Source organism: Mycteria americana, chromosome 5 (genome assembly GCF_035582795.1).
Source record: "Mycteria americana isolate JAX WOST 10 ecotype Jacksonville Zoo and Gardens chromosome 5, USCA_MyAme_1.0, whole genome shotgun sequence".
Lineage (NCBI taxonomy): Eukaryota > Metazoa > Chordata > Aves > Ciconiiformes > Ciconiidae > Mycteria > Mycteria americana.
Genome location: NC_134369.1, coordinates 19,116,874 through 19,143,965, shown reverse-complemented (window position 1 = coordinate 19,143,965; position 27,092 = coordinate 19,116,874). Strand labels below are relative to the sequence as shown.

At 42.3% G+C, this 27,092-nt stretch overlaps 1 protein-coding gene across 1 annotated transcript in view; it reads left to right on the top strand.

The window, feature by feature from the left end:
* BRSK2 (BR serine/threonine kinase 2) overlaps nucleotides 1-27,092 on the top strand; it is a 326,862-nt gene that overhangs the window by 229,787 nt on the left and 69,983 nt on the right. The window contains 4 exon segments of the mRNA XM_075502349.1: nucleotides 1,612-1,752; nucleotides 11,044-11,160; nucleotides 23,294-23,327; nucleotides 24,241-24,309. Coding sequence (XP_075358464.1) covers nucleotides 1,612-1,752; nucleotides 11,044-11,160; nucleotides 23,294-23,327; nucleotides 24,241-24,309 — 361 coding nt within the window.

Here is a 27,092-nt window from a genome sequence, read left to right as displayed (position 1 = left end):
CCTCCGAGATTATGCTGCTTGAGGTACAGAAAAGACAATATCCTGGATTCATTATTTTCATTGTCCACTCAAATTTGAAAAGTTGGATTAATACTAGTAATAAAACTAGCTTGCTGTAAAGCAAAGCATTGAGAGAGAGGGATCGTACGGCACATACAGTTCAGCCTGGTCTGCAGTGCTGTTAGGAGGAAGGGACAGAGAAGTACACTCAAAATTTAGAAAAATATTTAATTCTTGTTTGCAAGTTTTTTGGTAATGTCTCTCAAACAAACTGCTAAGGATTTGAATGCCTTGTTCACCCTTGCATTGTTGCTTTACAGAAACCGCCTTTCAGATCACGTGCCCTGCCATGCAACCCTGAAACTCACTTCAAAGGAGTTAGGCAGTAAGGGAGGAATACTGGTTTCTGCCTTTCTTACAGGGGTTAAACCAGCTAACAGAGCCAAAGAACAAAAGTGTTTTTTCAGTAAAAATAATAATAATTTGTTGTTTATACTTGTCATTTCAGATTCTGAATAAATAATCTCACTGCATAATTTCTGCATTCTGTATTAGAATAGTATATGCTGGGCAAACAAGCAAGGAGACAGTAGAGCACAAAATAACAGTGCTGGAAAAATAACTTTTTCCACCTCGGAAAAAGTCCATGGAGGTTTCAAGCAATCCTCTTGCCAGTAGAAGTCTGTTGCTTAGTCCATGTTATATCTGGTTTATTTTTAAATGATTCAGTTGACAGTGTTCCTGCCACTTCCTTGGGGAAACTATTTCATTCCCACTATTAGGCAACATTTCCAGAGATTTATACTGTTTTCCTCTGCTTGGCTGGCTTTCATTACCCCTACTTACAACAACAAGACAGTCCATCCATGGCAAGTCCTTTCCTTCCAGAAGATTTCAGTCTTCTCTCTGTGACTGCCAGGAGTCCGATGTGAGGTCTGGGGTTTCCTCTCTTGCTCCTAGGTCCCTGTTGTACCACGTTTATTTACTCAGTGTAGCATTTTTCACATGTGAGTTGCAAGGGAGGGCGGCTACTCCAGCAAATCACTGCTGTTCAGCAGGAAAAGCTGAAGCCATTACGTAGGCTGCACACATGTAGTTTTTTATCTTTTTTCGTAATTTAAAATATTCACCTGGGTTTTTTTTAATTCCCTCTAGTTTGTTGACATCTGTCTGGTTCTCGGGTGTCCAAGATAGAACAGTATGTGAGTGTAGCTTTGCCACAGCTGTTTTATAAAGGAACTGTCAGCTTGGTTAAGGGACCTTGAGGCTTCCTAGTATGCAGTCTCACTCCATGGTAGCTTTAAGAGCTGGTGTGAAAGCTTATACCTGATTATTCTCTTCTTCCCCTCCTGGTCCTTTGAGTCATTTTTGGCTTCCGGATTATCTCTTGCTATTGAACACTGAATCCAACAGTGGCATGTCTGAAGTTTGCAGAACCCCTGTTAAAAATATTAATCATTCCTGATTTTAAAATTCTGATTCTCTTCCACTGTTCTTTCCAGAAGTGTTCTCCTTGACTGCATGTAAATAGAGGTGTTTGTATGTAACTGTGTGTGTGAGGGGGTTGGTATGATAATGTGCTTACAAAATCCTGGCTTTGTTATTTTCTAGGTATTTGGTGCTAGAACATGTGTCAGGTGGGGAGCTCTTTGACTATCTCGTAAAAAAGGGAAGACTGACACCAAAAGAAGCCAGGAAGTTCTTCCGACAAATCATCTCTGCTTTAGACTTCTGCCATAGTCATTCAATATGGTGAGTACAGCCATTTCCAATGGAAGTTACCTCTTACATAAATGCACAGAATAAAGGGATCTTATTTCTTGATACTTTTACTTACTATTAAGTAACTGATGTTGTAAAGTTCTAAAAGCATTGTGTAAAGTGCTGATGTATTTTTTAATTCTTGGCTGTCTGTGAGATAGTGCGCCAGTCACAGACTTTTCATGGAGAAGATTGTCCATTATTTCTCACTGGAGGAGAATTCATTCACAGGGAATGCTTTAACCAGGGAAACGAAAACCACCAAGGAAAAGAAGTTTAATTTCCATCATTCTTGGGGCACTTGCTAATAACTGAGAATTATATACACTATATCAGAATGAATCCCTGAAGAAACTTGGGACAATTATGAATACAGCAAAGTCATTTTAGGGCTTTCTTCATTTTTTGGAAACCTACTGGCTTTTGGCAACCTTCACTGAGTCCCTTCTGGGCCTTTGACTCACTGTTGCCTTTAATTTCCTTTTCAGTAAGGAAGAATTTCCTTGATCTGACTGCTATTGATACTCACTAACTCCATCATATGATTTAACCATCAAGTGTGATTTAACCTGTGCTTTCAGGTGGTGTTTTAGATTGGACCAGTTTCTCCTTCATCTTCAGCAAGTTTAGGTAATTTAAATTATGCTGAAATCAAGTTGTTATAATCAGTCTGAGCACAGAGTTTCTGTATAGCTGCTGACCCATAACTGCCTGCTTATTTCTCAGAAATGCAGCTCCTCGCAGTTAGATTGGCTGGGGAAGACCATTTACATTATGTTTGTGTGGCTGCTTCTCCATAGCCACAGACAGCCATAGATCCCCCCTCCAGGAAGCTGAGGGCTACTGATAGATACTGCATTAGTTGGCTTTGCATGATCACTGTGTGGTTACTTCTCAGTAACTGTACAGTGATTTTCTGTACCCCCAGTTTTGTGCTGAGAACTTGCAAACCAGACATCCACAGCATTAATGGCCACAACAAAAATGGATGCCTAAATATTTAACTTGCTCTTCTAGCCCTGTCCCTCTACTTTTCTGACTTATTTCAACAGGAAATAGTAATCTGAAAGAGAGCATATTTCTAATAAATTGAAAGGGAAATAAGAGCCTTTCTTGAGCATATATTAAGACGAGTATACCCTTAGCAGAAGAGGCAGTTCAAAGGTGGTGGATCTGGGTGAGAAGGTCCTGAGGACAATGCCTACTTGGCACAGGCAGGGTTACAATAGTCAGAGAAATTCCCAGAGGAGCCAAGAGCAGGTTGCATGCCCTAACTAGAGGATCTAAGTTTTCTCTGTCGACAGAGATCTCTGACAAGTTCTATTCTGCAAATTCCACAATTTTTCCTCCCTGCTAATCACCTGGGTTGAGTGATCATGACCTTCTTATAAGCAGCATCATCCTTGGTAGATTGTACAGCTGTTATTTTTTATGTACACTAGGTGTACCCACTGGTGGATTGCATAGATACATGTTTCTGTTCCCTACGTGGCTTAACATTTAGAGACCCAATCCAAGAAGACTCAAAAATGTTTAATTACAACTGAAGAGAAATTATTTAGTCTTCCAAATGAATATTCCAGAGAAATACGAATCTCCATTGGGATAGAAGTGTCTATGAAAGCATGCATATATACACATACATACTAGTCCTTTGGGCTTGTGATGGATGCCTCTTGATATGGCAGACTTTAATAAACTGAGTGAGGATCGTGGTTGAGGCTGTCAGACAGATAAGCACCTCTGCAGGTTTAACGATATGTGGAATTTTGAAGGCAGAGTGCATGTCTCTCTGGAGGAATCCATTTTCCTCTGTTAAACATATTGGATTGTGGGCAGTAGTCTTGTTTAGAAGTAAATCCCCTGTCTCCTTGCCAACTCCCACTCGACTATCATCTAGTGCTGAATAAATTAGCAGTAAATCATAAGCTCTTCCTCCCTCCAGGTCACTCTGAGACTTGTGTGGTCTGTGTTATATTAGACTCTGTTGTATTCTGGACAGTTATCATTAAACCCTTTTTGAAAATCAGAGGATGCATAAATACGTGTGTGCGTGTGTGTGCGAGTATAAAAGTTAATGTGCTTTCCTAAGCAATGAAGCCTGACCTTGTCCTGTCGTGGGGCAGTGAAATGACAAATCATCTCATCAGCCAGGTTATCCAGTTATGACCACATTGAAAAATGAAGGCTTCTGCTTTGGTTAATGACTAAATGTGGGTGCCTCTAACCTACTGGCAGAATAGATTGATAGCCTGGTGCCCCCAGCCCCATATCATTGTCCCATCTTCTTCCTGTACATCCTAAAAGACTGTGAAATATCTGTGGCTTACTTTCACAGCAGTATGTAACCACATTCAGCTTTCACTGCTCAAAACGTATTGATGCACTAGGATTCCTGGATCAAAGATTCAGAAAGGATTCCCCAATCCTCCCATCAGTAAAAGGCTGCTACTGTGTGGAGAGATCACCTGTGTCTGAGAGGTGTTTTCAAACAAGCAGCTCAGACAAGGAAGCAAAATAGTCTTGAAGCTTGAGTCTGTCTGTGTGTTGTTTTAAAAAAGTATGAGCTTTCTGTTCTTACTTTATTTAATGGAAACAGTGGGGGAAGATTTGATGTACCTCACTCTGAGGTGCAGTCACTTACAGGGTTTTGTGGTACAGGTTGGCCATGGGGGAAAGCTTACAGGTAGCCTGGGTAGGGTTCTCTAAGGACTTTTCTGTGTACATAGCACCATGCCATGCTAGGGACCCACAGGCAACCATGGGTGTGAACAGAGAACTGTGCAGAGGTATTACGTGGGATCCTGCAAACAGTCTATCTGTGTTACCTTGCTGCTTTGCCTGAGCTGGCAAGCAGAGTGGTTAGCTCAGTGATGCAGAATTATTGCTTCTGCTTCCAGCTCTTCCTCTGTGCTAGCTCCAAGGGCTCTGCACCATGCTGCAGTGCCCGGAGCAGACGCGCTCAGCAGTGGTGCAAGAGATGGCAGAGGAACAGTGTAAGACCATCCTAGCCTATGAAGTTTTCTTTGGACATAAGTGATGTTTTTTTCCTAAGCTGCCATTCACCTAATGCTGGGTGTCTGCTCTCCTAAATTCAGGGCCTTTAAGATGTCTCAGCTGGGTGCCCCAAATCAATAGTCTGTTTTGAATATCCTGCCTCTGTACTGTGGGAGAGCTTTCAGCTAATTCAGTGCCAGCTATATTTTCTGTCGGAAACAATGTAGGAGCACGTATCGGGGTAGGTCGCAAATCCTTGCTTTCCTCAGGAAGAGTCTCTTTTATCTCGAGCGAGGGAATGCTGCAGCGCCAACAGAGGGTGGGAGCTGGGCGAGGAGAGCTGGCGGGCGTCTCATTGGCTGGGTGTGACATCACCAGCAAGAGCTGGGATTGGCGGCGAGTGTATTTTGTGTGTGTTGGGGTTTTGCTTTGGTCAAGCTCATATTTGGTGTCTGTATCTCACAAGCTGACAAATAAAAATATGATTACAGAAAATGCCCCATGGCAAACCTTATTATGGCTTCAGAGATAACAGATAATGCCAATTACTGCACAGGGCAGTGGTGACATTGAGAGGAAATCCCCTGCGGTAATGAGCAGCAAGATGATTATTTCATTTTATTTTTGTTTTGGTCGGGTTTCATTTTGTGTTTTTTTCCCAAGCATGCACAAGAGGGAGTTAAGGCAGGTTCTTTATGAATATTGATAAATGACAATTATGAGGGCCCTTTCTCCTTTCATTGCCTGGGGCTGTGTCTGCTTGAGTATGCACAAAGCTCTTGCTGAAGTATGTCTGCGTGTGCATGCATAGGCATGGGGGTGTGTGACTTAGAGGGCTGAGGCAAAGGGTTGAGGCAATGAATGAGAGCTTTGTTTGACTTTGCCTTGTGTTCTTCCCATCAGTGCAGGGGGGTAGAAGGCTCCTTATAAAATAATGCTTCAAGATTTCACAGCAGTAGTGCCAAAATCTCTGGTATATTCCTGCAGGCAGGAGCTGCAGAGCACTGTCAGTAAAGGAAACACGCTTTTAGGGAGAAATCTGGGGTGTCTTTAAGAAACAGAGAAAGCTGAAGAAAGCCAGGTGCCATGTTCTGTCAGATAGTGCCACCCTTCTAGTGACTCCTGCTCTGCCTTGCTTCATTTATAAGGAGCGTACTATAGTGTTCTGCAGGGGTGGTGTGTCGAACACTTAAGACTGCAGCAGCTGGACAGTTTGAAATCATGACTCAAGGCCTCCAAATGTGAAACCGGTCTAGAAACTGTGGAATTTAATAAGGTTGGTTTCTGAGCATTTTTTTTCTGGTCCTTGAGTCTTTAGGTTTTCAAGTTTTCTTTCAGACCATCAGAAGTGAGGAAGGTACCTTTTTCCTCTGTTGAGAGCTGAGATTCACCAATCATTGCTGGATCCAGGAGTTTCAGATCTGTGATTGAGACTCATTCTAAAACAGTGAGGAATTTTCAAATTTCCCTTGTACAGGGACCCAGAGAAAACCAATCAAGTACAGCAGCTGTAATGCCAAAGGCAAAGTTACGAGCTCAGCTAAAGTCAGAGGACGTGTATTTTTGTAAGTTTACTTCTTTATATTGGCTGCTGGAAACTCGGAAGTGAGTTTTGTAAGCATATTAGTAAGAAGTATTGTAAGCATAACCAGGGAACATTCTCTGGCAAGTACAGCAGTGGTGATCAGACCTGACAGTCTGTTCTGGCTTTGAAATACATGAATATATGTTTTGAGGCAAGGATGGTAGGGAAGAGCAATATTTTTTAATAGATCAATAGAAATAATTGTTGAAAAGCAAGCAACGTTTTATGCTTACAAACCCTTCTCCAAGTCTCCTGGTATGTTTACAGATGTTGTCCTTTTTCCTAGCTATAGCTATATTTATTTGTTCTGCAGAATTCTGTGAAAACTTACTAAATTTGAGCATAGCAACCATGGCTCTAAACCATGGCTCTTCTGTAGGTAGATGCAAGTTACACATTTGGATGTGATTTGCAGAAGCAAGAGAAAATAAGATTAAAGGTTTTTTCTGCTCAAGAAAATTAAAAATACTGCTTCTCATACTATTAATTATTACTAATAAATTATTTGCATCACATTGGGCACTTTTAAGAGGCATACTGCAGAACAATTATTCTGTGGTCTGGCCCTTCTGGGAGTTTGGGGTCAGTAAGAAAAGCATTTGCAAAGCAGCCAACAATTTGATTAGTACAAATGACCTGTAACTACTCCAATTAGCACGTTTCTTGAGTTAGAAATCTGTGACCTACAATCAGTTGTCATAGAAACTGATATGAACATTTCAGCTCAAAAATCACTTTAGAATAATGGGTTAGTTCATCATCTCGTGCCAGGTGACATAGCTCCTTTGAATCCAAGATCTGGAGTCTGTCACTACACCAAAAATCTTCTGCCAACCCTGGGTGACAGGGAGACAGTGTTTTACTTCTCTTTTTTATGTATGCTGCAGTTGCCTGCAGTACAGATACGGGGATATTCCCAGAGCAGGAGGACGGACTAGAAAGGTAAGAGAGGAAGCTAGAGGAGCTGTCTGAATAACATCACTGGGAGCAACCAGAAAGCAAGCATGGCCAGTGTGTAAGTGGGAAGCTGGAACATGTTAATGCATATGTGTGCCTTTCATTTTCTATGCACCACTTCCAAGAACTGTGCCCATTTCCATGGGGCATTTTTTTCAGACCTCTCTCTGTATCCATCTTGTGCTGCAAGGGAATTGTAAAGCCTTTGTTGTAATCTTTAAAAGAGGGATGGTCTTGTGGAGAGTCTGACAGTGTGTGCTTCCCCTGTCATGGCTTGTTTAATGGCTCCCTTTCATTCACACACTCTCCCTTCAAAAGCCTGCTGTATGCAGGCTCCTGGAGCTAACTTCTTGCTCTGTTGTCATGGTTGAGGAGCTCTGGGCAGTCTGAGGCCACCCAGGATCAGGGATACACAGACTTCTTCTGTAGTGCTGCATTTCTCTTCCATATTCTTTCTCAGCATATGCAGGGCTTAATAGGAGAGTTTGCCATGTTTGTCACTAAAGAAGCTGCTTTCTTCTCTTCTGATTTTCCAGCCATGTGGTAAAGCCCCTACAGCTTTAGAGCCTTTAGAACAACGAAAGGGTAACGAGTCCTCTGTTCACCTGCAGAGAGAGGAGTTGATGCGGTCATATAAGACATGGAGAGCCAGAGAGATCAGCTGGAATGGGACCAAATTAAATGCATTTACTCTGAATGTTCCATTAATGCCAAGTAATTACCACATACAGTGGGATTTTTGTTTTGTTTTGTTTCATTTTGGCACAAGAGAATTCTTTCCAAATATGAATTCATGAGGCTGTCCAGGTTGCTGGGCTCTTAGGTAAATTATAACAAGCCTTCCCTATTCCCATATGTTCCTCTCCCTTCCTCCTGGCATTTGAAAAGCTGGCAATACAAAGGTGGGAAATGGAAATGCAGAGAGGAAGTCTCATTCCCAGTGGCAGTGACACTGGTTCTGCCACTCTGGTGCAGACTCCTGGCCTGACTTCTATTCCCAGGATGCTGCCTTGGCAAATTCAGAGTGGTCCAAAGAGAGATAGCAGAGAAACGTTCCAGCTAGAAGAAAATTTTCATTGGGGCATAGAATTCTCTTGTGGTTGAATGTGCAAGCACTGCCTCATCCCACTGGCACCCTGATCTCTGAGAGGGAGTACTGCCACAATACAAAAAAAATACTCAGGCTGCCATGAAATTCCTATGCTAACCATTCATACTGGGCACTAGGGACTGTGTTGAAAGAGGGATGGAGAAGGGTCAGAGAGATTCAAAACTGCCATATGACAGTTCTTGTATTTTAGGGCCCAGTCAGCAATAAATGTAATGATTCTTGAGAGAGTCCACACTCTCCTCTCTGCTCAGTGGGCTATAGTGAAGAGCTGATAATTTTTCTTGGTTTTATTTTGGTGAGTGTCTGGAGGGAAAAAAAAAAGCTTTGAGGTCTGTTGCCACTCCAGATTTCCTTTCACACATACTATCCGAGTCCTGCAAATCCCCAGGTCCCAACTTAAGGATTTCAAAATGCTGTCTGGGAGGTCAGGGTCAGGACCTCTGCCTAAAGACCACCATCAGCCCATGTAGGCTGATCATTCATAGAAAAGCATTGCACAGCACAGTGCGGTGAACCTTACTCCACATTTGGAATGTGGATGGTGGCACCCCCTTTTTCCTCTGTCTCTTGCAGTGGCTCTCCAAAAAAACCCCTGAATATATGTGCCACTTCCTAGGAACCTCATTTTCCCACTTGATCCTCCCTGAAAACCCAGGCCTAAAACTGTCTGTGTTGTGGATCCCAGCTGATGGGAAGATGGGATGAAATGGGAAGAAGGAAACTCCGTTCCACCAGTGAATACTGTTCTCATTTTCAAAGGTGTCATCCTTTCCCTTTCACCATCTCTCAGTGGTCTGGGAGTGGGGCTGGTTCAAGGTTCAAATACATTCTGCTCCAGCCAGGGCCTGTGGCAGGTCTCCTAAGGCTGGTAGCTTTGAGGCCTGGAAGGGGAGCATTTTTGTATTTCCTTTAGCTGCACCATTTTCTTGAAATAGCATGAGATGTTTTGTAGTGAGCATGCATCCAAGCTGAAGAAATGCTTGTGGACGTCCTGTGCCTAGGTCATGCTGTGCCTTGATCATTCCTTCAAGTTCTCTTCTCTCTAAAAAAACTACACAACTTTAGGATAAGCAAAGAATTTCAAATTTTAGGTACAAAAGGCACATGTCAGCAGTATGCCTGCTATAGACTGAACATGTATGAATGTTATCAGCCAGTGCACAAACAGTGGAACAGGCACGGGCAGCAGCACCCTCAGCTTTTACACCATGTATCTGTTCAGCAGTCAGCCAGGAGCAGTTGCCAAGACTGAAAAACAACCATAGCTGCTGAAAAACCATGCACAGTAGAAGGACACACACTCAGCTTGAGCTGTGGGGAGGTTTCTTGTTTTGTAGCATAAAACAAGCACTGCTCACTTTACAGGGAGCCTTTTCTTGCCACTGACCCCTAGTCCTCAGACAGGAGAACTTCAGTGCATCTCCCCAGTGGGATGAGGTCTTCCCAGCACCCCGTTAATGAAACCAGTTGTAAGATGAGAACTGTCCAGCTTGTCTGCTGGACGAAAGGTTAAATCACAAGCTACTGTCTCATTAGTGTCCAGCTTTCCTAGCTTGCCTTAGGACTGTGGGCTCTTCACTCCATTTCACTGCTGGGGCTGGAGCATGTTCAGATTTGGCAGATGTTGACGATCTTGCCTTCATCCAGGACTGCTGTCCTTGATGATGGCATTCAGGGCTTCTTTTCATGGCCGTTAACTTCTTTAGTCTGGCTAAAGTGCTTCTTTCACCTCTGTGACTCTTCAAGAGTTGCAAATAAAAAGAAAAAAAAGCAAAGTCACCACAAATTTTGTGCAAGATTTTTGTCTTTGGATCAAGTACATGTAATAATTGTACAAAAGCACTTGAGTACTAAGTAGCAAACATGGGTGCACAGTGGTGTTGGCTGTGGGTAATGGAAATTAATAAATTAGTCAATATATGGTACCTTTGATTTAAAGCAGGAGTTGCCATCCTGAAGATCATGGCCACCTGATTCTTCCCATGTTGCCAAATAATAAGAGAATTGAGCTTTGATGGAAAGGAGGGAATCCTCTCTCTTCCTTCCCACTGCTGGCATCCTCAGTTATAAGCAGTGCTGGTTTGAAGGGATTTCTCCATCAGAGCTAATTACCCAAAATTATTTCAAAGCCATATGCCTATGTAAAAAACTCCTAATAGGGGCTTTTTGCAGTAGCATTTACACCTAAGTGCAGTAGCATTTTTTTTCTCTAGATATCACTCATTTTGTTTCCTGTTGTTGACAGAATATATTGATGGTGTTGCCTCCTACCTTAAGGAGCTGGCATATGATAGAGTATATGAGCCCTAAATCCAAGCTGAAATTCTCTTCCTACCTATTTCCCTCAGCCTCTCCCTCAGATTGTGTTGGTATCACTGGAAGTTGAAGATGTTCATTTCCTGTCAGGGCACTGCAGGCTCAAGCCTTGCATTCATCAGGAGTGGGCATTTGGGATATGGTCTAGAGTATTGCAAAGATTGGATCTTGGATATGTGTATTCTCCGGCCTTAGGAAAAAAAATGAAATTAATTAAAATATAATAGGTTGGATGCTATGCTGGATAAAGAACAAGTTTTGGAGTGGGAAAGGTGTTGTGAATAATTTAACTCACATTTTGATCCTCTCTTTACAGCCACAGGGACTTAAAACCAGAAAACCTATTGCTGGATGAAAAGAACAACATCCGGATAGCAGACTTCGGGATGGCATCGCTGCAGGTTGGGGACAGCTTGTTAGAAACCAGTTGTGGGTGAGTGTCTCAGAACATATTGCAAAAATCAGTGATAGATTCCAGACATAAAAGTTCTCTGTAGTAAGGGTTTCAATGAAGACCTGCAGACTTACACTGTGCATTGTTATTTCCCAGCAAGATAATAAATTGATATGATGCACGTAGTGTATAAGATAGCTAAAAGAAGGGTTTTTTAAGTGCTTTACAGTGAAAAGCAGGCCTCTGTAGGTGTCACATATGGATATAAAAATCAAGGCTTTCAGGTTTGGTTTCATCTGCATACACTGGTGTGTGTTTGCTTTCACTGGCTGTATAATATTTGGGAACTGAAAGCAGTAGCGTTGCCTGTTTTAAGAAGAGGCTTTAAAAATATTAGGGGGTGGAAAAAAAACTAATCTAGGGGTTCTGAAATGGAATTTGCATGTCCTGATTAGGCTGCCTGCTTGCAGCTCTTCCTGTTCACGCTGCACACTGCTTCGTTTCGGCTCACATGCAGGATTGACAGGGAGGCAGCAGAGTCCTTTGCAATTACAAGCAGGGCATGAATGCAGATGCAAAGGAGACTGCTTGGAGGAATATTGCAGGGGCAATCTAAAAACGTTTCCATGGCAATTCAGTTGCCAGCAAGAGCTTTCTAGGAATTTCCAAGGGAGCCACCAGTAAGCCCAACAGCTGAGCAAAGCCCCAGTGCCTGGCCAGGGACAGGATGTACTCTCTGGGGGCAATGCCCTCTCATCACCAGCGCCTCTAGAGGCACCACTGGATCATGCCCCTCACCCCCTCATAGCTATGGCTTGGTGCTGTGTTGGCTGTGCAGGGGGCTGCCACAGTGAGCTGTGGCAAGGGCAGCAGCTGCATCGAGCTGCTACAGCGTGGGACCACTACACCAGCTTTTAGCTGTGTTTGAATTTGTTATAACAGTGAGCTCAGCAACTGGAGTTGCAGACAGTACCAGCAGATTTCCACCTCCTCCCATACAGACCTACTCTTCCTGGCCTTTGGTAGTGTGAATCTGATGACTCCAGCCCAGCCCCATCCTCAGCTGGTTACAGTCCACGTTTTTTCAGTCTGTGCTCTGAGCCAAGGCAATTCAGGGTAGGCGTGGTTCCCTGTACAGCCCAGCCACTGCCTCTCAGTCCTAAGCAGTACAGCTCTGCTTTCCAAGTCATAACTAATGGATAGTAATATTACTTGAAGTTCATGATGTGATCGAATGCTGGTTAATGAATACACTGAGACCCACCCATTCTTTCCTGTCTGTGTCAAGTCAAGGTCTGACCTCTTAACAGCACAGATGAAAAGCAAGGAGCTATGAGTTTGCACATGTGTTGCCTGCAGCTGCTTTCAAACCTCCCCTCTAGATTAGGAAATGAATTCCTCCCTGCAGTTATCACAAAGCCTCTATACTCTTCAGATAAAATTTCCCCCCTTCCTTCCATGAAAAAAACAAGAAGAAGTATAAAAACCAACCCAGTTGCACATTGCCCTGTAAGATTTTTCAAACTCATCGGGAGCCTCTTGGTAGGGTTCCTGTTCTTGTTAGCACCAGGCTTTGTCATCCAGGTCTAGAGTCTCAAAGGGAGACTTCCTTTCCTTAAGCTGTGCTGGAATTCAAACCTCCATGCTTCAAGCAGAGCCAGCCCCCACATTGCGGCCTTAAAATGCACTAATAAAGAAGTCAATGGAACGGAAGAGACGTGCCTGTAATAAACAGAACACAGCAGCAACACTATGATCTCCTGCCTTGCAGATGCATTTTAAGTGTGGTGCCAATCACTAGGCCTCCGTGTGAGCTATTACACCACTTCATTAATTCTCCTGGCATGGAGCCCAGCATGGCTGATACTGGTGTCTTGTGATCTCTCTGGTTTGGGGGGTGAAGGGAGGAAGGAAGGAAGGAATATATAACACTATGCCACACTGCTCACAAAGAAAGGCAATCCAGCTATGACTCCCTTTCCCTTGGAGCTGACACAGTAACCAACCTCAGAGCTTTTCAAGGCAACAGTTTTACCTACCCTTGTAGTTGGTACTTTCAGCCAGTGTGAAAAGGAACAAAACAGAGTGAATCATGGCTAAGATACTGAGCTTTAATGAGATGCTCCTCCATGCTCCCAGAAGTTAATTTCCAGAATGGTTTTATCTGTCCTGTGAACACTGATAATGAGATGAAACTGTAACATTTCCATTGACAGTGACACAAGGAGTCTCCAGGTATTTCTGTCAGTCAGAGTGGGAGGATCAGATGGGGTTGAGCTGTGTGATGCAGCTAACTTTGTCAGTACAGCAGAGCAGTTAGAGTGCAGTCAAAAATTCTTTGCTGTCACAAGTGAACTGCTAAGTTTAGTTGAAAGTTTGGGTAGGCTTTAGGTCACCACAGAGCCTTGACTGGCCTCATGAAGATAATCACGTAGCCTGAAGTATGCTGTATTGCATACCTCAGAGCCAGTGTTTTCTGGGAGCTACTCCTTAGATCTGCACAGTTTTCTGTAGCACTGATGGCTACCTGGAGAAAACAATAAAAGTTCAATCCAGTTGTGTTCGTGTAGGAGAGGGAGGTAAGAATGGACTTGCTGTTTCATTGACATAATTTGTCACTGACAGACTGCACATTAGGCCTTGATTGTAACGAATCCCCATTACTGGAAATGTGTATTGCGCAAATCCTGCATATACACAGCACAGAGGAATAAACATGTGTTTTTAAACATGTAGTTTTAAATGTGTCTTTAGATCCTTGAGGGGAAGAGGAGCTGTGTGTAGGGTCTCCAGGAATAATTCTGCTTACTGCAGAAATTGCACAGCAAGGCAGTCTCATGGGGAAATAGTCCTTGAAATGCCCAAGTAACACAGTAACCTGCATTCCTCCAGGAGCAGGGGAGCAAACAGCAGACAAGGAAGGAAGCGGAAGATGTGGTAGAATGCTGCTTCTATTATTTTAGATCTCTTTGGCTCTTCCTCCTCTTTATCCATGCAGGCAATGGCATGCGGAGACACTCCCCTGTCTCTTTTCACAGTGATTCTTCCCAGCATGCTGCCTCACAGTGTTTCAGGATGGTAGATATTTTCCAATCTATCCTGAATTGTCACTAGGCAAGAAGAGTGAGTGCCTTATGGTTAAACCTCAGGACTGAGACCCAGGTGATGTGAGCTTGATTTCTGTCTCTGCTGAAGGCATTCAGGGTGGTCTTGGACAAGATGCATTACCTTTCTCTGCTGAAGATGCATTACCTTTCTCTGCTGTTCTCCATCTTAGCAAGTCATTTCAGTGCTTAAGTTGCTCTGAACATAAATTGCAGTCAAAGGCTGTGGATGTTGTCTATCTAGGCTTCAGTAAAGCCTTTGACACGGTTTCCCACAGCATTCTCCTGGAGAAACTGGCTGCTCAAGGCTTGGACGGGTGTACTCTTCGCTGGGTAAAGAACTGGCTGGATGGCCAGGCCCAAAGAGTAGTGGTGAATGGAGTTTACTCCAGTTGGTGGCCGGTCACAAGTGGTGTTCCCCAGGGCTCTGTGTTGGGGCCAGTTCTGTTTAATGTCTTTATCAATTATCTGGACGAAGGGATCGAGTGCACCCTCAGTAAGTTTGTAGATGACACCAAATTGGGCAGGAGTGTTGATCTGCTGGAGGGTAGAAAGGCTCTACAGAGGGACCTGGACAGGCTGGATCGATGGGCTGAGGCCAATTGTATGAGGTTCAACAAGGCTAAGTGCAAGGTCCTGCACTTGGGTCACAACAACCCCATGCAATGCTACAGGCTTGGGGAAGAGTGGCTGGAAAGCTGCCTGGCAGAAAAGGACCTGGGGGTGTTGGTTGACAGCTGGCTGAATACGAGCCAGCAGTGTGCCCAGGTGGCCAAGAAAGCCAATGGCATCCTGGCTTGTATCAAAAATAGTGTGGCCAGCAGGAGTAGGGAAGTGATTGTGCCCCTGTACTCGGCACTAGTGAGGCTGCACCTCGAATAATGTGTTCAGTTTTGGGCCCCCCACTACAAGAGAGACATTGAGGGGCTGGAGTGTGTCCAGAGAAGGGCAACGGAGCTGGTGAAGGGTCTAGAGCAGAAGTCTTATGAGTAGTGGCTGAAGGAACTGGGGTTGTTTAGCCTGGAGAAAAGGAGGCTGAGGGGGGACCTTATTGCTCTCTACAACTACCTGAAAGGAGGTTGTAGAAAGGTGGGGGTCGGTCTCTTCTCCCAAGTCACAAATGATAGGACAAGAGGAAATGGCCTCAAGTTGCACCAGGGGAGGTTTAGACTGGATATTAGGAAATTTTACTTCACTGAAAGGGTTATCAAGCATTGGAGCAGGCTGCCCAGGGAAGTGGTTGAGTCACCATCCCTGGAAGTATTTAAAAGACGTTTGGATGAGGTGCTTAGAGACATGGTGTAGTGGTGGTCTTGGCAGTGTTAGGTTTATGGTTGGACTCGATGACTTAAAGGTCTTTTCCAACCTATATGATTCTGTGATTCTGATTTCTATAGGAGTCTTGGAAAAGTAGGAAGGGTTGGGGCATTTCCTGGACCTTGTTCCCTTTTCTTGAACTAAGAGGGCTTATGGCTAAAATGAAAGATCTTTCAATCTCTGTCAAAGATACTGTTGAGGTACAATTCTGTGGAGCTTATAAAGATACTTCCTTATTCCCCGTTGCTCCTTACAGAAACCTGGCAAAGTAAATTTTTGCCATATCTTCACTTCTCTCTGTTTCGCTCATCACAGCTGTGAAACAGTGAGTCTTACTGGATGGAGATTACTGCAAGCTGCCAGGTGACCAAGAACCCATAGCAGTGCTAGTCTCTGTGCTGCCTGCCTCTAAATCTCTCTATCCCAACCAAGAGCTAGGACAGAGCTAACATCTAAATGTAGCTCGCTCCAGCACCAGACCCAATCTCTGCAGAGGCAGTCAGTATGGAGACCGACACCACTGCTGACAGCCCCACAATTAACTGACTGTGTGCAACAGTTCCCCCATATTGGTGTCTCCATAGAGAATCCCTGGCCTGATCCAGAAAGCTGTGTGCATATGGGAAGAGCGATGCTGATTATGATTTTACTGAGAGTGAGAAGAAAGCCTTGCGCCTGTCGGTGGCATAATGGAGGAAAACAGCAACTTCCAACCCCAGCACAGTCAATTCCTCTGCTCTCAGCTCTCCCTAGCAATTCCTAGCAACACTTTGCAGACCCACAGATTGTCTGGATCTATCAAAAAAAAAAAGCACATATTCTTATTAGGACTGATTACTGGCTCTTTTTGAGCTCAGGGTATTTATAACAATTAATGCACTGTGTGTTTGTTAGAAATGCTAGCGGAGATCATCTAGCTCCAGATTCCCTTATATCTGTATTTGGTGTATCAGGACACCTGCAATGAGCAGATAATTCAGAAGAGTGATATTCAGTTGCCACACACCTCAGTGTCCAAGCACCATTTCTGATTTTAATGACAAGACGTGATGCTGCACATACTGTTTCCGCTTTATAATAAATGTGTGCATGTTGTCTAAAACATATGCAAGTGTCCTACATCCAGTTATTGTTAGGGTTGCAAATTTAGGCTCTTAAAATTGGAAATGCCACAATTAGTACATTTTACCCCATCTCATTAAAAGCTTCCATTCCCAGCACTCCATTCCCATCTCCTTCCCTGATTTGAACTCTAGTCTTGCTGACTTCTCCCAGTCATTTCTGCTCCATATTTGGCCCCAAATCCCAGATCCTTTTCTCTTTTCCACTAGTTTCCAGCTCTTGTTTCCCCTACCTGGTTGTCCCAGTCAGTTGCTGTCAGTCCTAGATCTATTTCCTGTTGGTTTTGCACTCACTTTGTTTTAAAGTTTGGTACCTTGTGATAACCCCAGCCACAGCAGCTCATAGTATCAGTTCAGGTAGAAAAATTGTCCTGTGAAGTGTTACCAGTGCAGGTAGAATTTTGATCCTGGTGCTCTAGAGAGTTTTGGTAGTAAATGCAAACTGAGGTTTTCTAGTGGCAGTTTGAGTAAATCTTTCTAGAGAGTGCAAACAAATATTCAAGTTTTCCCTTTGCAGTTGAGGATACTAGAAATTTTCCTTTTTTGTGGGAAAAAACCATGTAATTTAGATTAGGCTTATATAGTGGAAATGTTTTGGCCCATACACAACGTGCATGTACATACAAACATGAAACCAGTCTGAGGCAGACAAAAAGCAAGGAAAATTGTTTTTAAGTTGTTAAATTGATGGCAAGTCATAAGCAACTTAAAATGAGGATTATAAAGGGAAATACCAGACAACCTTATTAATAACCATTAATACCAGCCTCACCTATAATACATCGCAAGGTATGTTAAAAGAGCTTTAGGTCTGCAAAATCAATTTAAGGTGTGCTATTCTTCAGATTGCCAATATAACATTAACTTAGCCCATGCACATTAGGATATGGCCATTAATTACGAGCTTGTACAGGTTTTTTTGAACAAATCCTTGCCTCATTTGGTGTTTGGATGGTGTGGTTTTTCGAATAAACAGCTATTTAATGTTTGATTTTTCCTCATCATTCATTTTATGGATCCATTCATAATTTCTGCTCACTGCATTCAAGCCTTGCTATGCTATGATTTTCATTGTAGTATCTTAGGTTTACAAATACTAATTATACTGTTTTCATATTATGTTTGCCACATTGATCTGGTTATCTCCATTTATATGAGGACACATGATTCTGCAAAATAAAACTCAAAATTATCAACCAGTTTTGAGTGTGCAGTTGGATGCTCTGGGGCCTAATATCTCAGAATACTCAGTGCTTGATAACAGTCCTTTACTTGGAGACCAGAGTGCCTGCCAACTGCAGCTGCTGCTCCACGTGCTTATAAATACTGTAAATCAAACTTCGAATGTGTCACACTGTGATTTTGAAAACTGGGGAACCCGCCACTTGTAATTACCTGTGAATGTCTCAGTTTAATGCACCTGTTCATTTTCTTTCTCAGAAGGATTCTGTGGCAGGGGCAGAGACAGAGTTTGATTCTCCAGTATGTCAATCAGCTGCCTCTATCACAAGCTTGTCCTTCATGACAGTAAACTTCCCTCACATTGCTACAGACTTTCCAACTTCAGCCATAAGTAAAACAGAGGCGTTGGGGACAGCAACGCATCCACTGCCCCACCCTGACTTACCCGTAGAGTACAGTATAACCTCTTCATGCTTTATTTTAGCAATTCTTAACTTTTGAATACTTAACTTTGCAATCTTTATGCCCTTTTAATACAGGAGTCTGTTTCATTTTTTAAATTAAGATCTCTTAAAGGTTCCAAGTCTTAATAATTTGAACTGATATATTAATTAATGAACTGATTTGCAGATTCCCCAAAAATGTAATTGCGCTCAAGAAGTAAACAGCTGTAAGATGGCTGAGGGCTAGATGCTGAGTTTTCTCATATAAAACTAAATGACTGAGTTGAAGCTTTAATGGCAAAATGGCACTCAGCCTTAACTACAGCTACTACCTTAATTACAGCCTTACCTACAGCTGCTGCCTTCACTGCAACCTTAACTACCCACTGCTACTGGAACTGTTTCTTCAGTCTTTCCCTGTCTTACTTTTCTATGTGATCTGTGGCTGTTCCTTTCTCCAGTCAGGATGCTCTAACGTATGTCCTTCTCCTGAAGAATTCCCTTTATGTATTTTGCTACTCCTCTGGTATTGCCCTTCATCTCAGCCCTTTGCTACCCAAGCATGGGCGGAAAGCACAGGCAGCCTTTTGCGCTAGTGGGTCTCTGAAAGCCAGCTTGGAGACAATGATTAACAGGGGGGAAAGAAGGGACTCTAGCATCTGAGCAACAGCAAAAGCAGCTAGATGTGGGAGGACTTCAGTGCACCTGTACAACCTCCTATTATCAAGGTATCTTCATGCATAAGAAAAACAGAGGGAAGGAGACTTCTTCTTCCTCCCTCTCTGCAGAAACTCTGCCACCAGCTGCGAGGCCTAAAGAATGGCACTCAGAGAAGCTTTTCTTCTTCCCCAAATAGTACCATCTTAAGGCATGGGACCAAAGGACCCAGGCATGGACACTCATCTTTGATGGAATCTGGGAACCCATCAGGCAGTGTAACACATGATTTGTCACACTGTGGAGTAGGGTCACACAGCTTTCCCTGTGCTTCTGGATCAACCAACTGCTTCTCTGGAAAAGCAGTTACTGTATATTCCTGGATAAACCATACATGAGCAGTCGATTTGTGTGTGCACAGTGCAGGTCTCTCTTACCTACATAATGAGACCCATACATGATGTGCCTGGTCACAGGCACATCACATCTGCACTGAAGATATGGCCCTCGTTGTCTTAGATCTACTGTAGCTGTGCTGTATCTTGATGTGCACAGATCAACATCATCTGTGATGTTCTCAGGTGAAATTCGGGATAGATACATCAACGATATATGCTTTCTTTCTGAATGCCTGACTTACCTGTCCAGGCCTGTCCTGGATTTCACCATTGCACTCTCGCTTATTTCCTCTGGTTGAAATCCCATGTAAATGCATTGCTAAGGTCCCCCAAGATCCTTAAGATTACTGTGTCCTAGAGTCATAGCTGTGAATCACCATTCAGAGAGCCCTTCCTGCCCCAGGCAGACTAGCCTGGGAAAATCCACATCACCCTTGAAATAAACACTGCCAACATCGGTGCGTTTTTTGCAGCAGTACCTGCAGGCAGCAACTGCTCCTTGATCTTGCTGAGCGATATCGTTATTTGTTATCAAGGGCAGATTGTGGCTTTTGCGGCACAGAGATGTTGCTGAACAATGAGGAGATGGCCTAGGGGAAGAGGCAGGGAATGTTGCTCTTGACACACATATATTGAATAATTAGTGATAAGAGCCAAAGAAATATTCATGACTTTAGAAAGATAAATAGATTTTTGATTAAATTTGAGTTTTCTCTTTAAAGCAGTTGAAGTTGCTCTGTGATTGGCAGCATGGAAATGAGTTTTCTATGGATTCTGGCTGGCCGGAGGATCCCTTTTCGAGCTGTTAGCCAAGATAATGGTGCATATATTTAGCTAGTGTGTGCTGGCAAGAATTCAGAATGGCTGTGCCAGAAACCTGTGCTCTCTGGGCAGTTGCAGTGCAGCTGTTGAATGATCGAATCAATCCAACTTGTTCAAAGGATTTATTATAGCATTTTCTCCACCCATTCACCGAGATTTTAGCAGAATTTCAGTGGTGCCTTGTAAGACACCTAGCAGATTCCACTGCACCCCAGCTGACCGCAGGAAGGTAAATGCTTTAAGTGCATTTGCTAGTGGGACACAAGTAGGTACCTATCTTGGGTTCTTCACAACATTTACATTCTTCTTTTCAAGGATGTTAGCACAAGAAGCTGTCAAGGTGGTTGCATTGCTCAGCATCCACAATTAAGAGTTCTGAAATCTTCATTGGAGTCATCGTATACAAATAAAAACTCAGAAGCACTCTGCAAATTGAGATACAGACTCTTCCAGTGCACCCCAGATGGCGTGGCCACCCAAAAAGTATTGTGCTGAAGGATAATGCTGAACTGTACAGGATACTGTCCAGGATTTGAGAGGTCTGGCTTAAGTTTCTAGCTCAGCCACAGACACCACCAGTAGTAGCCATGTAATGTACTGTGTGTCTTCGTGACTCACCTTCTGTAGGAAAGGCAATGGTAGCTTTGTACCTGACAGAAGCTAAAATGCATGCAAGACTGAGAAACTCAGACACGCTAAGTGACAGTTACCTAGATTGTGTCTTCACTCCTTTGTTACCCCCTGATATGTTTTCCAATAAACCTAATGTGACTCAGTTATATAGAACATGTTAGAACTGGTCTGTCTATTCTGAGGTGACTAAACTGAGTGAATGTCCATGATCTGATGTAATTCCTATACTCTTTTTTTCTACCATGTTTTTTTCCAAATTATAGTTGCATTACTGCCTTCCCTACAGCTCCCATACTGCCCTTTTTCACTGTTCTGTCTAAGCAATCTAGCACTGGTGACAGTTGGCTATGCTTGTCCAGTCCTGGGTTGCAGTCCCAATTCTGGTACTGCTCCTTAATTCTGATTTGTTTGTACCTGAAGAATGGCCTGTACACCATACACCGTTTTTATGATACGAAAAAAGACAACACCACTAGTCAAGCATTCTCACAAGAATAATTTAACTTGTCTTCTAAAAGCTTGTAAAATCATGCATGTAAAAATCATGCTTGTAAAATCATGTCCAGTGACATGACTGTTTAGTGGTTAAGGCTTTGGGGTATTAAAAAGAACAGATGTAGAGTAGCTGTTGGATTGCCATAAAGAAGCAAATTCACAGGGAACAATATACATTGGAAGGTTGGAAACACGTACATAACATTAAGCAATTCAGTGTCTCACCCTGGCCTCACTTTCTTTCCAGCAGTGGCCAGCAATATGCTGCAAGTCCCCCAAATCAGCCCCCACTTAGTCAAGAAGCAACAATTTTATTAACATTACTGAGTGCTTTAGCTTTATTTCATTATTGTTGCCATCACGGTCTTTGTTACTATAGAAGCTTTTGCCCTAAAAGGTTAAAGCCTCATACAAACCTCGGTGAATTCAGTCATACAAACTTTTGTGAGGTATGAAAGCTGTGGTGGCATTGCTCTTGTTTTAGTCAGAAGAGTAGACTCATGGTGAGGTTCTGGTCACCTTTTTCAAACTGTGGCCAGCTGCAGCTTTTAACAACGTTGAGTAACCTTGTCCATGTCCATATGGCTGCCAGTGACACAGCTGCCAAGGGAGCCCAGGTAGTCTGTCCTACCCACTAGGCACAGGTCCATTCTTTTTGGTCTCCCAAGGGCCAACTCTGGCCAGCTCTCTGAGGGAAGGCTCTGTTTTTCATTATCTGTTTTGACTGTCGAATCGAGGTTTTTAAAATCCAGTCTAAATTAAGACACTTGAGATCACTACTGAGCAGGTAGACCTAGTTAGAATACCTGTGATAACCTCTTAAATGGGGAGTGTGTGTGTGTATTAAATATTGTACTAAACTTCTGAATTCCACCTTTCCTAAAATTTGTGAGGGATCAACTGCATTTCTCTCTCCTCGCTTAAGCTTTGCTGTCAAGGTAGCTGCAGTCCCAAGTGTACCCTGAGTTTATTATCATGGTCTGCCAAAAGCTGTGATACCAAATCAGGGTGTTCCGTGCCCACGGGATGATATTTTGCCATAAGATTAGTGTGTATGGAAATTCAATTAATGGGCTGTCTCACTGGGCATTAATGTAGCGTCCTAGCACAAAGCTAACTTCACTGTGCTTCTGTTTTACTCATTAGTTTGTGAGACAGGTATTGCCCAGCCATGATTGTGTTTGTCACAAGAAACAAATGCACAAATGAAGACAGGCTCAGGGACTGCTGGGAGATGTCAGTATAAACAATAGCATGATTTGCACACAGGTCTCAGACAGTTTGCATCCCTTTTACTTGTCAAGTTACTTTAATGAAGGCTATAAAATAAATAGCTGTGGCTATAATCTTTAGGAATTAAAATGATTACCTGGCAAGTTGAAGTAATTAACTATTCTCAGCCGGGAATCAAACCAGAGATATATGGGTAGAAGGATGCGAAAAGAATATATTAACTCACTAGGTAATAGTACTACTGTCCATCCTTTTTAGTTTTTTAAAAGAAAAAAAAAAATTGCATGTTGAAATCATGTATCGGCATCTTTTCTGACCGCTGGAGTAATTGAGAGCAATCTTAGCAGAAGAGTTGCAAGACATGGGCTGGGGATGCATGTGTTTGGTCTGAAATTATTGTTCTTTTTTCTTATAAAAGGCTATCCAGCGTGGGCCTTCCTTCTAATTAGATACAAGGCCAAGGTAAAGGGTGGGATTAGAGGGCTGGAATTCTCTATAGTCACAGAATATGCCTGGTCTTCTCTTCCTTCCTCGCTTTTAGGAAATTCATAGGAGGGCCATAGAATTTTGAATTATGCTAGCTCTTGACGATTTTCTGAGTTTCTTAGAAATGTGTTCTCATTGAGGTAAGGAAAAAAGTGTTGGGTTTGCACATTTGCATTCTGTGAAAGTGAGCCAGTCATGATTCTGCTAAACAAAATGGAAATGCACATAATCCATAAATACCAGGCTGTTACATGCTCATCTGACTGTATTTTGTGTTTCAGATCACCACATTATGCTTGCCCTGAAGTCATCCGGGTAAGTTGGTTAGTGTGTATACACGTTAGTGTGTATAAATATATTTTTTAAAGTGTCACTCATTGCAAGTACTCAGATAGGCCCTCTGTACCGGAAATCTGTCCAAGGCAGACAGTATTGGAAAGGACGCAAGGATTGTAACTACCGTTTTGTTTGTTTGGCTCAGCCCTGAATCAAGCCACATTGACTGTATGAGGGAAATGATTGTGTGTATTTCTCACAGTACCCTTCATGCCATGTGATCAGACAGAAATACAGTAGCCTCATTTAACTTGATCTTTACACCCAGGGGATGCAGTCCGCTACACTTTCTTGTCTCTGATGTAGCTGTCATTTCAGTAGAAGAACCAGGGTTGGCTGTCAGTGATGTTGGTTTCCATTAAATGATATGAACTATCCTTTCCCTCTACTCTTCCTTTCTCCTCTGGAAACAAGTACCCAAGATTTCAGTGGCCAAGATTCCCCTCTTTTAAAGCATATCTTTAATGTAAAGCCAAGCAGGAAGTGTACAGAAGAGACTGTCCAGACAGTACTATGAGTTCACAAATAATGTGACTGGTGACAAGCTCTCTGATGAACCAGGGAAGAGAAAAACACCTTCTTGAAATCCTTAATGCACCTCTGACACTGTTTAAGTGCCAGGTCTAATCATCTGCAAGTTGTCAACCATCCCTGCCCTGCTCCCCACTTCTGAGCCTGTTCTCACAGATTGTAGATAAGACTGTAAACTGGTGTTCATCAAAATTCAATGAATGGGCTACGTCATGGCATCCTAGTTGGGAATGCCACCTTGGGAAGCAGGTGGCTGAATTGAAATGTGGGGTTTCCCATTCTCCCCTCTCTTGTTCTTCAAGGATAATTAATTCATTTACTAGTGAGCAATCTTTTGAACCTCTGTGTCATTGCTGCGCAGGGAGAAAAATATGATGGAAGGAAAGCAGACGTCTGGAGCTGTGGAGTCATTTTATTTGCATTGCTAGTGGTGAGTCATCTTCCTTATACTATCCTTTAAAAAGAAAAGAAAAATATGAAAGTGCTGCTGTATTTAATGGCAATTCTATTGACATCATGTATAGATGGTTTTTTTTAGTTCCCCTATTTTTGTATTTCTCAGTTGCATCCTTTTGTCTTATTTCTACGTCAGTCCCAAAGGAAAAGCATGAGGAATATTTCACTGCTTCTTTGAAATGCTGCCCTGCACAGGAGAGCATAGACAAGTGTCAAAAACTTGTCTCCATAAATGCTCTTTGCTGTGTTGTGATATTGCACCACATTTTTTGACTGGAAAGGATGTGCAGGGTTACAACTCTAGGATACAGAGAGTGTCAAATAAGTCAAATGATCCTTCAGAGGATCAAAATATGGCTGGGTTTGGGAAGTGTTTGTTTTTTCTGCTGTATGTATATATGTGTTTCAGTAGGTATATGCATACATTAACTGCAATGTTTTATCAGGAGAAGATTGGAGTGCAACAATTTTGTTTCATGCAAGTATTGCACTACATTTTAATTTGGTACACTTGGGAATATAAAACTGAGCCAGTAGTACAAAGTTTAAATTAGTTTCCATCTGGCTCAGTAATACTTTCTTTAGTATTCAAAATGTGGTATCTTGTAACTTATCCTTCTTTCGATCAAAGTTTCAATTCTCTGTGAAATTTATTCTGATTTGCAGTGGTAATGTAGTACTCCTAAACATACAACAATCGGATGTCCAGCTGAAGGCAGATAGGCTTGGCATTTGTTATCAATTTCCATAGTATAATGTAGGAGAATATAGTTTATGTTCATATAAGCATATACCATGTGCAGATTGAATACTGTATATGAGAATAGATTTTATGTGCGTGTTAAGTTTTTTATATCTATAATAGTTCAGATGATCACCTACCATTATAAAAATAAGCCCAAAGTCAAATTTTTATGTCCTTGTACATTTATTAGTAAACCTAATTACTTCACTTAAATGTTTTATTTTGACAAAAGCACTTGTACAATGTATAATCAGACTTACATTCTGCACATTATTTTTGTTTAAAATACTTGCAAATTTTAAAGCATTTTTGTTTCAAAAAGGATGCTGGTAATTTCTTTAATGGCCGGAATCAAAATACCTTGAAGTAATCTCAGTATGATGCTTTAATTAATCTTAACCTATCTCATTTCGTTTTCTTTTTAGTCATTACAATTCACTGACATTTTTTAAGTTTTAGATTTTTTTATCTTGATGTTGCAAGGGAAGAATTTTAACTATCTCGCTAGATAGCGCCTGGTCATCTATTGCTCCTGAGCAGCTATTTTCATGGCTGATAAAATAGAACTGTATAATGAGCTCTTAATATAACTTCTTGAATTTGTAAGAATAGAAGAGAGAATGTGTCAAGATGGTTAGGATTTGTAGGAGTGGGCTTTTCATTTCCAGGGGGATTCTCTGTCAAGATTTGGTGTGTCTCTGTTGCTGCTTCTTCATCTGTTCCTACATATATACATGAGCCTGCAAAACGATTGAAATAAGTCAATTATTGACAGAGAGTCAATATCTCCAGTTAATTATGTCAGGACAAACCCTACAAAAAGTCTCAAGCTATAATAGCAGATGGTAGTAATAAAAGAGCTGTAGTTGTTACCTTCAGGAAATGCCACAAAGCAGCCTTGCTGACTTCATCGTGGCTTAAATTGCGTTAGCCAAAGTACTGAACTATCAGAATTGATTTTCTTTAAGTCTGGAATGGTTAGGAAAAAAGTAGGTATCTCAGGAGATCAGTTACAGAAGACAGGAAGTCTCTCTCTTCAAGGCCACTTGAATGAACAAACAACAGTAAATAGTGCCCAGTAGCAGTTGCAATCAGATGGGCTTTCTGAGGCTTCTGTAAATGGAGCTGTTAGTCTCCGTAAACCATAGACACAGGATTGCTTATACAGATGCACTACTCACCGTAGTAAGGGCAGTGCCAGAACTGACTACTGAAAGCTTCATTATCACAGCAGCTGACAGCTTGCAGCTTCCCACAAACCATCCTGAAAATCAAGGAAGCTCGGCACCTACTAGAATTAGGCAGTGAAAGAAGAAAGTGAAAATATCTAGGAAGGTGCAGACTTGCTATAAAAGGGTATCAGCTTCAGTCAGTAGAGTTACCCTAAAGATTTCAACTTCTTTTTTTCCTTTTTGTCGTTGCAGCAAGGATAGGTCTTTTGCTGCTTTTTGTGGCAAGCTGATGATCTATTCAAAATGTAATTTCAGCTAAAAAAACCTCAAGCCATTCATGTAAGTGAGCTACAGTAGGGAAGCCATAGGAACTGATGACCTGACCACAGCATGGGAACTGGATGGAGTATATTAAACAGGTAGAACGTCTGCTGCTTCCAAAGGCTAATGTTGGTTAGGGTTTCTTTCAGCTGTGTCATTTCACTGCTCCATCAGAAAGAGGATGTTCTTTACTGAAAGTCTCTCAAATGCTGTTCACCTCCTTTTCAATGTCTGCAATAAATGTGTCTCAGGAAGATTAAAAATAAGGAGACGATAAACATTGCTGCTGTGGAAGTATGCCCAGGAGGAATACCAGCAGATCAAAAGCTTGAGCTCAATTTAAGTGAATCCATGCATCTTTGGTGAATTTGCCTGGAAAGGTGATTTTGTATTTTATATTATGTTTTATACTGGTAGTCATTTTCTAATTAAAGGTCTAATAAAAAAATTATGTCCTCAGTTTTGTTTCCGACGTTGGAGAAAATACAGCAGCACTAAGAAATTGTTTATTTTCAATGG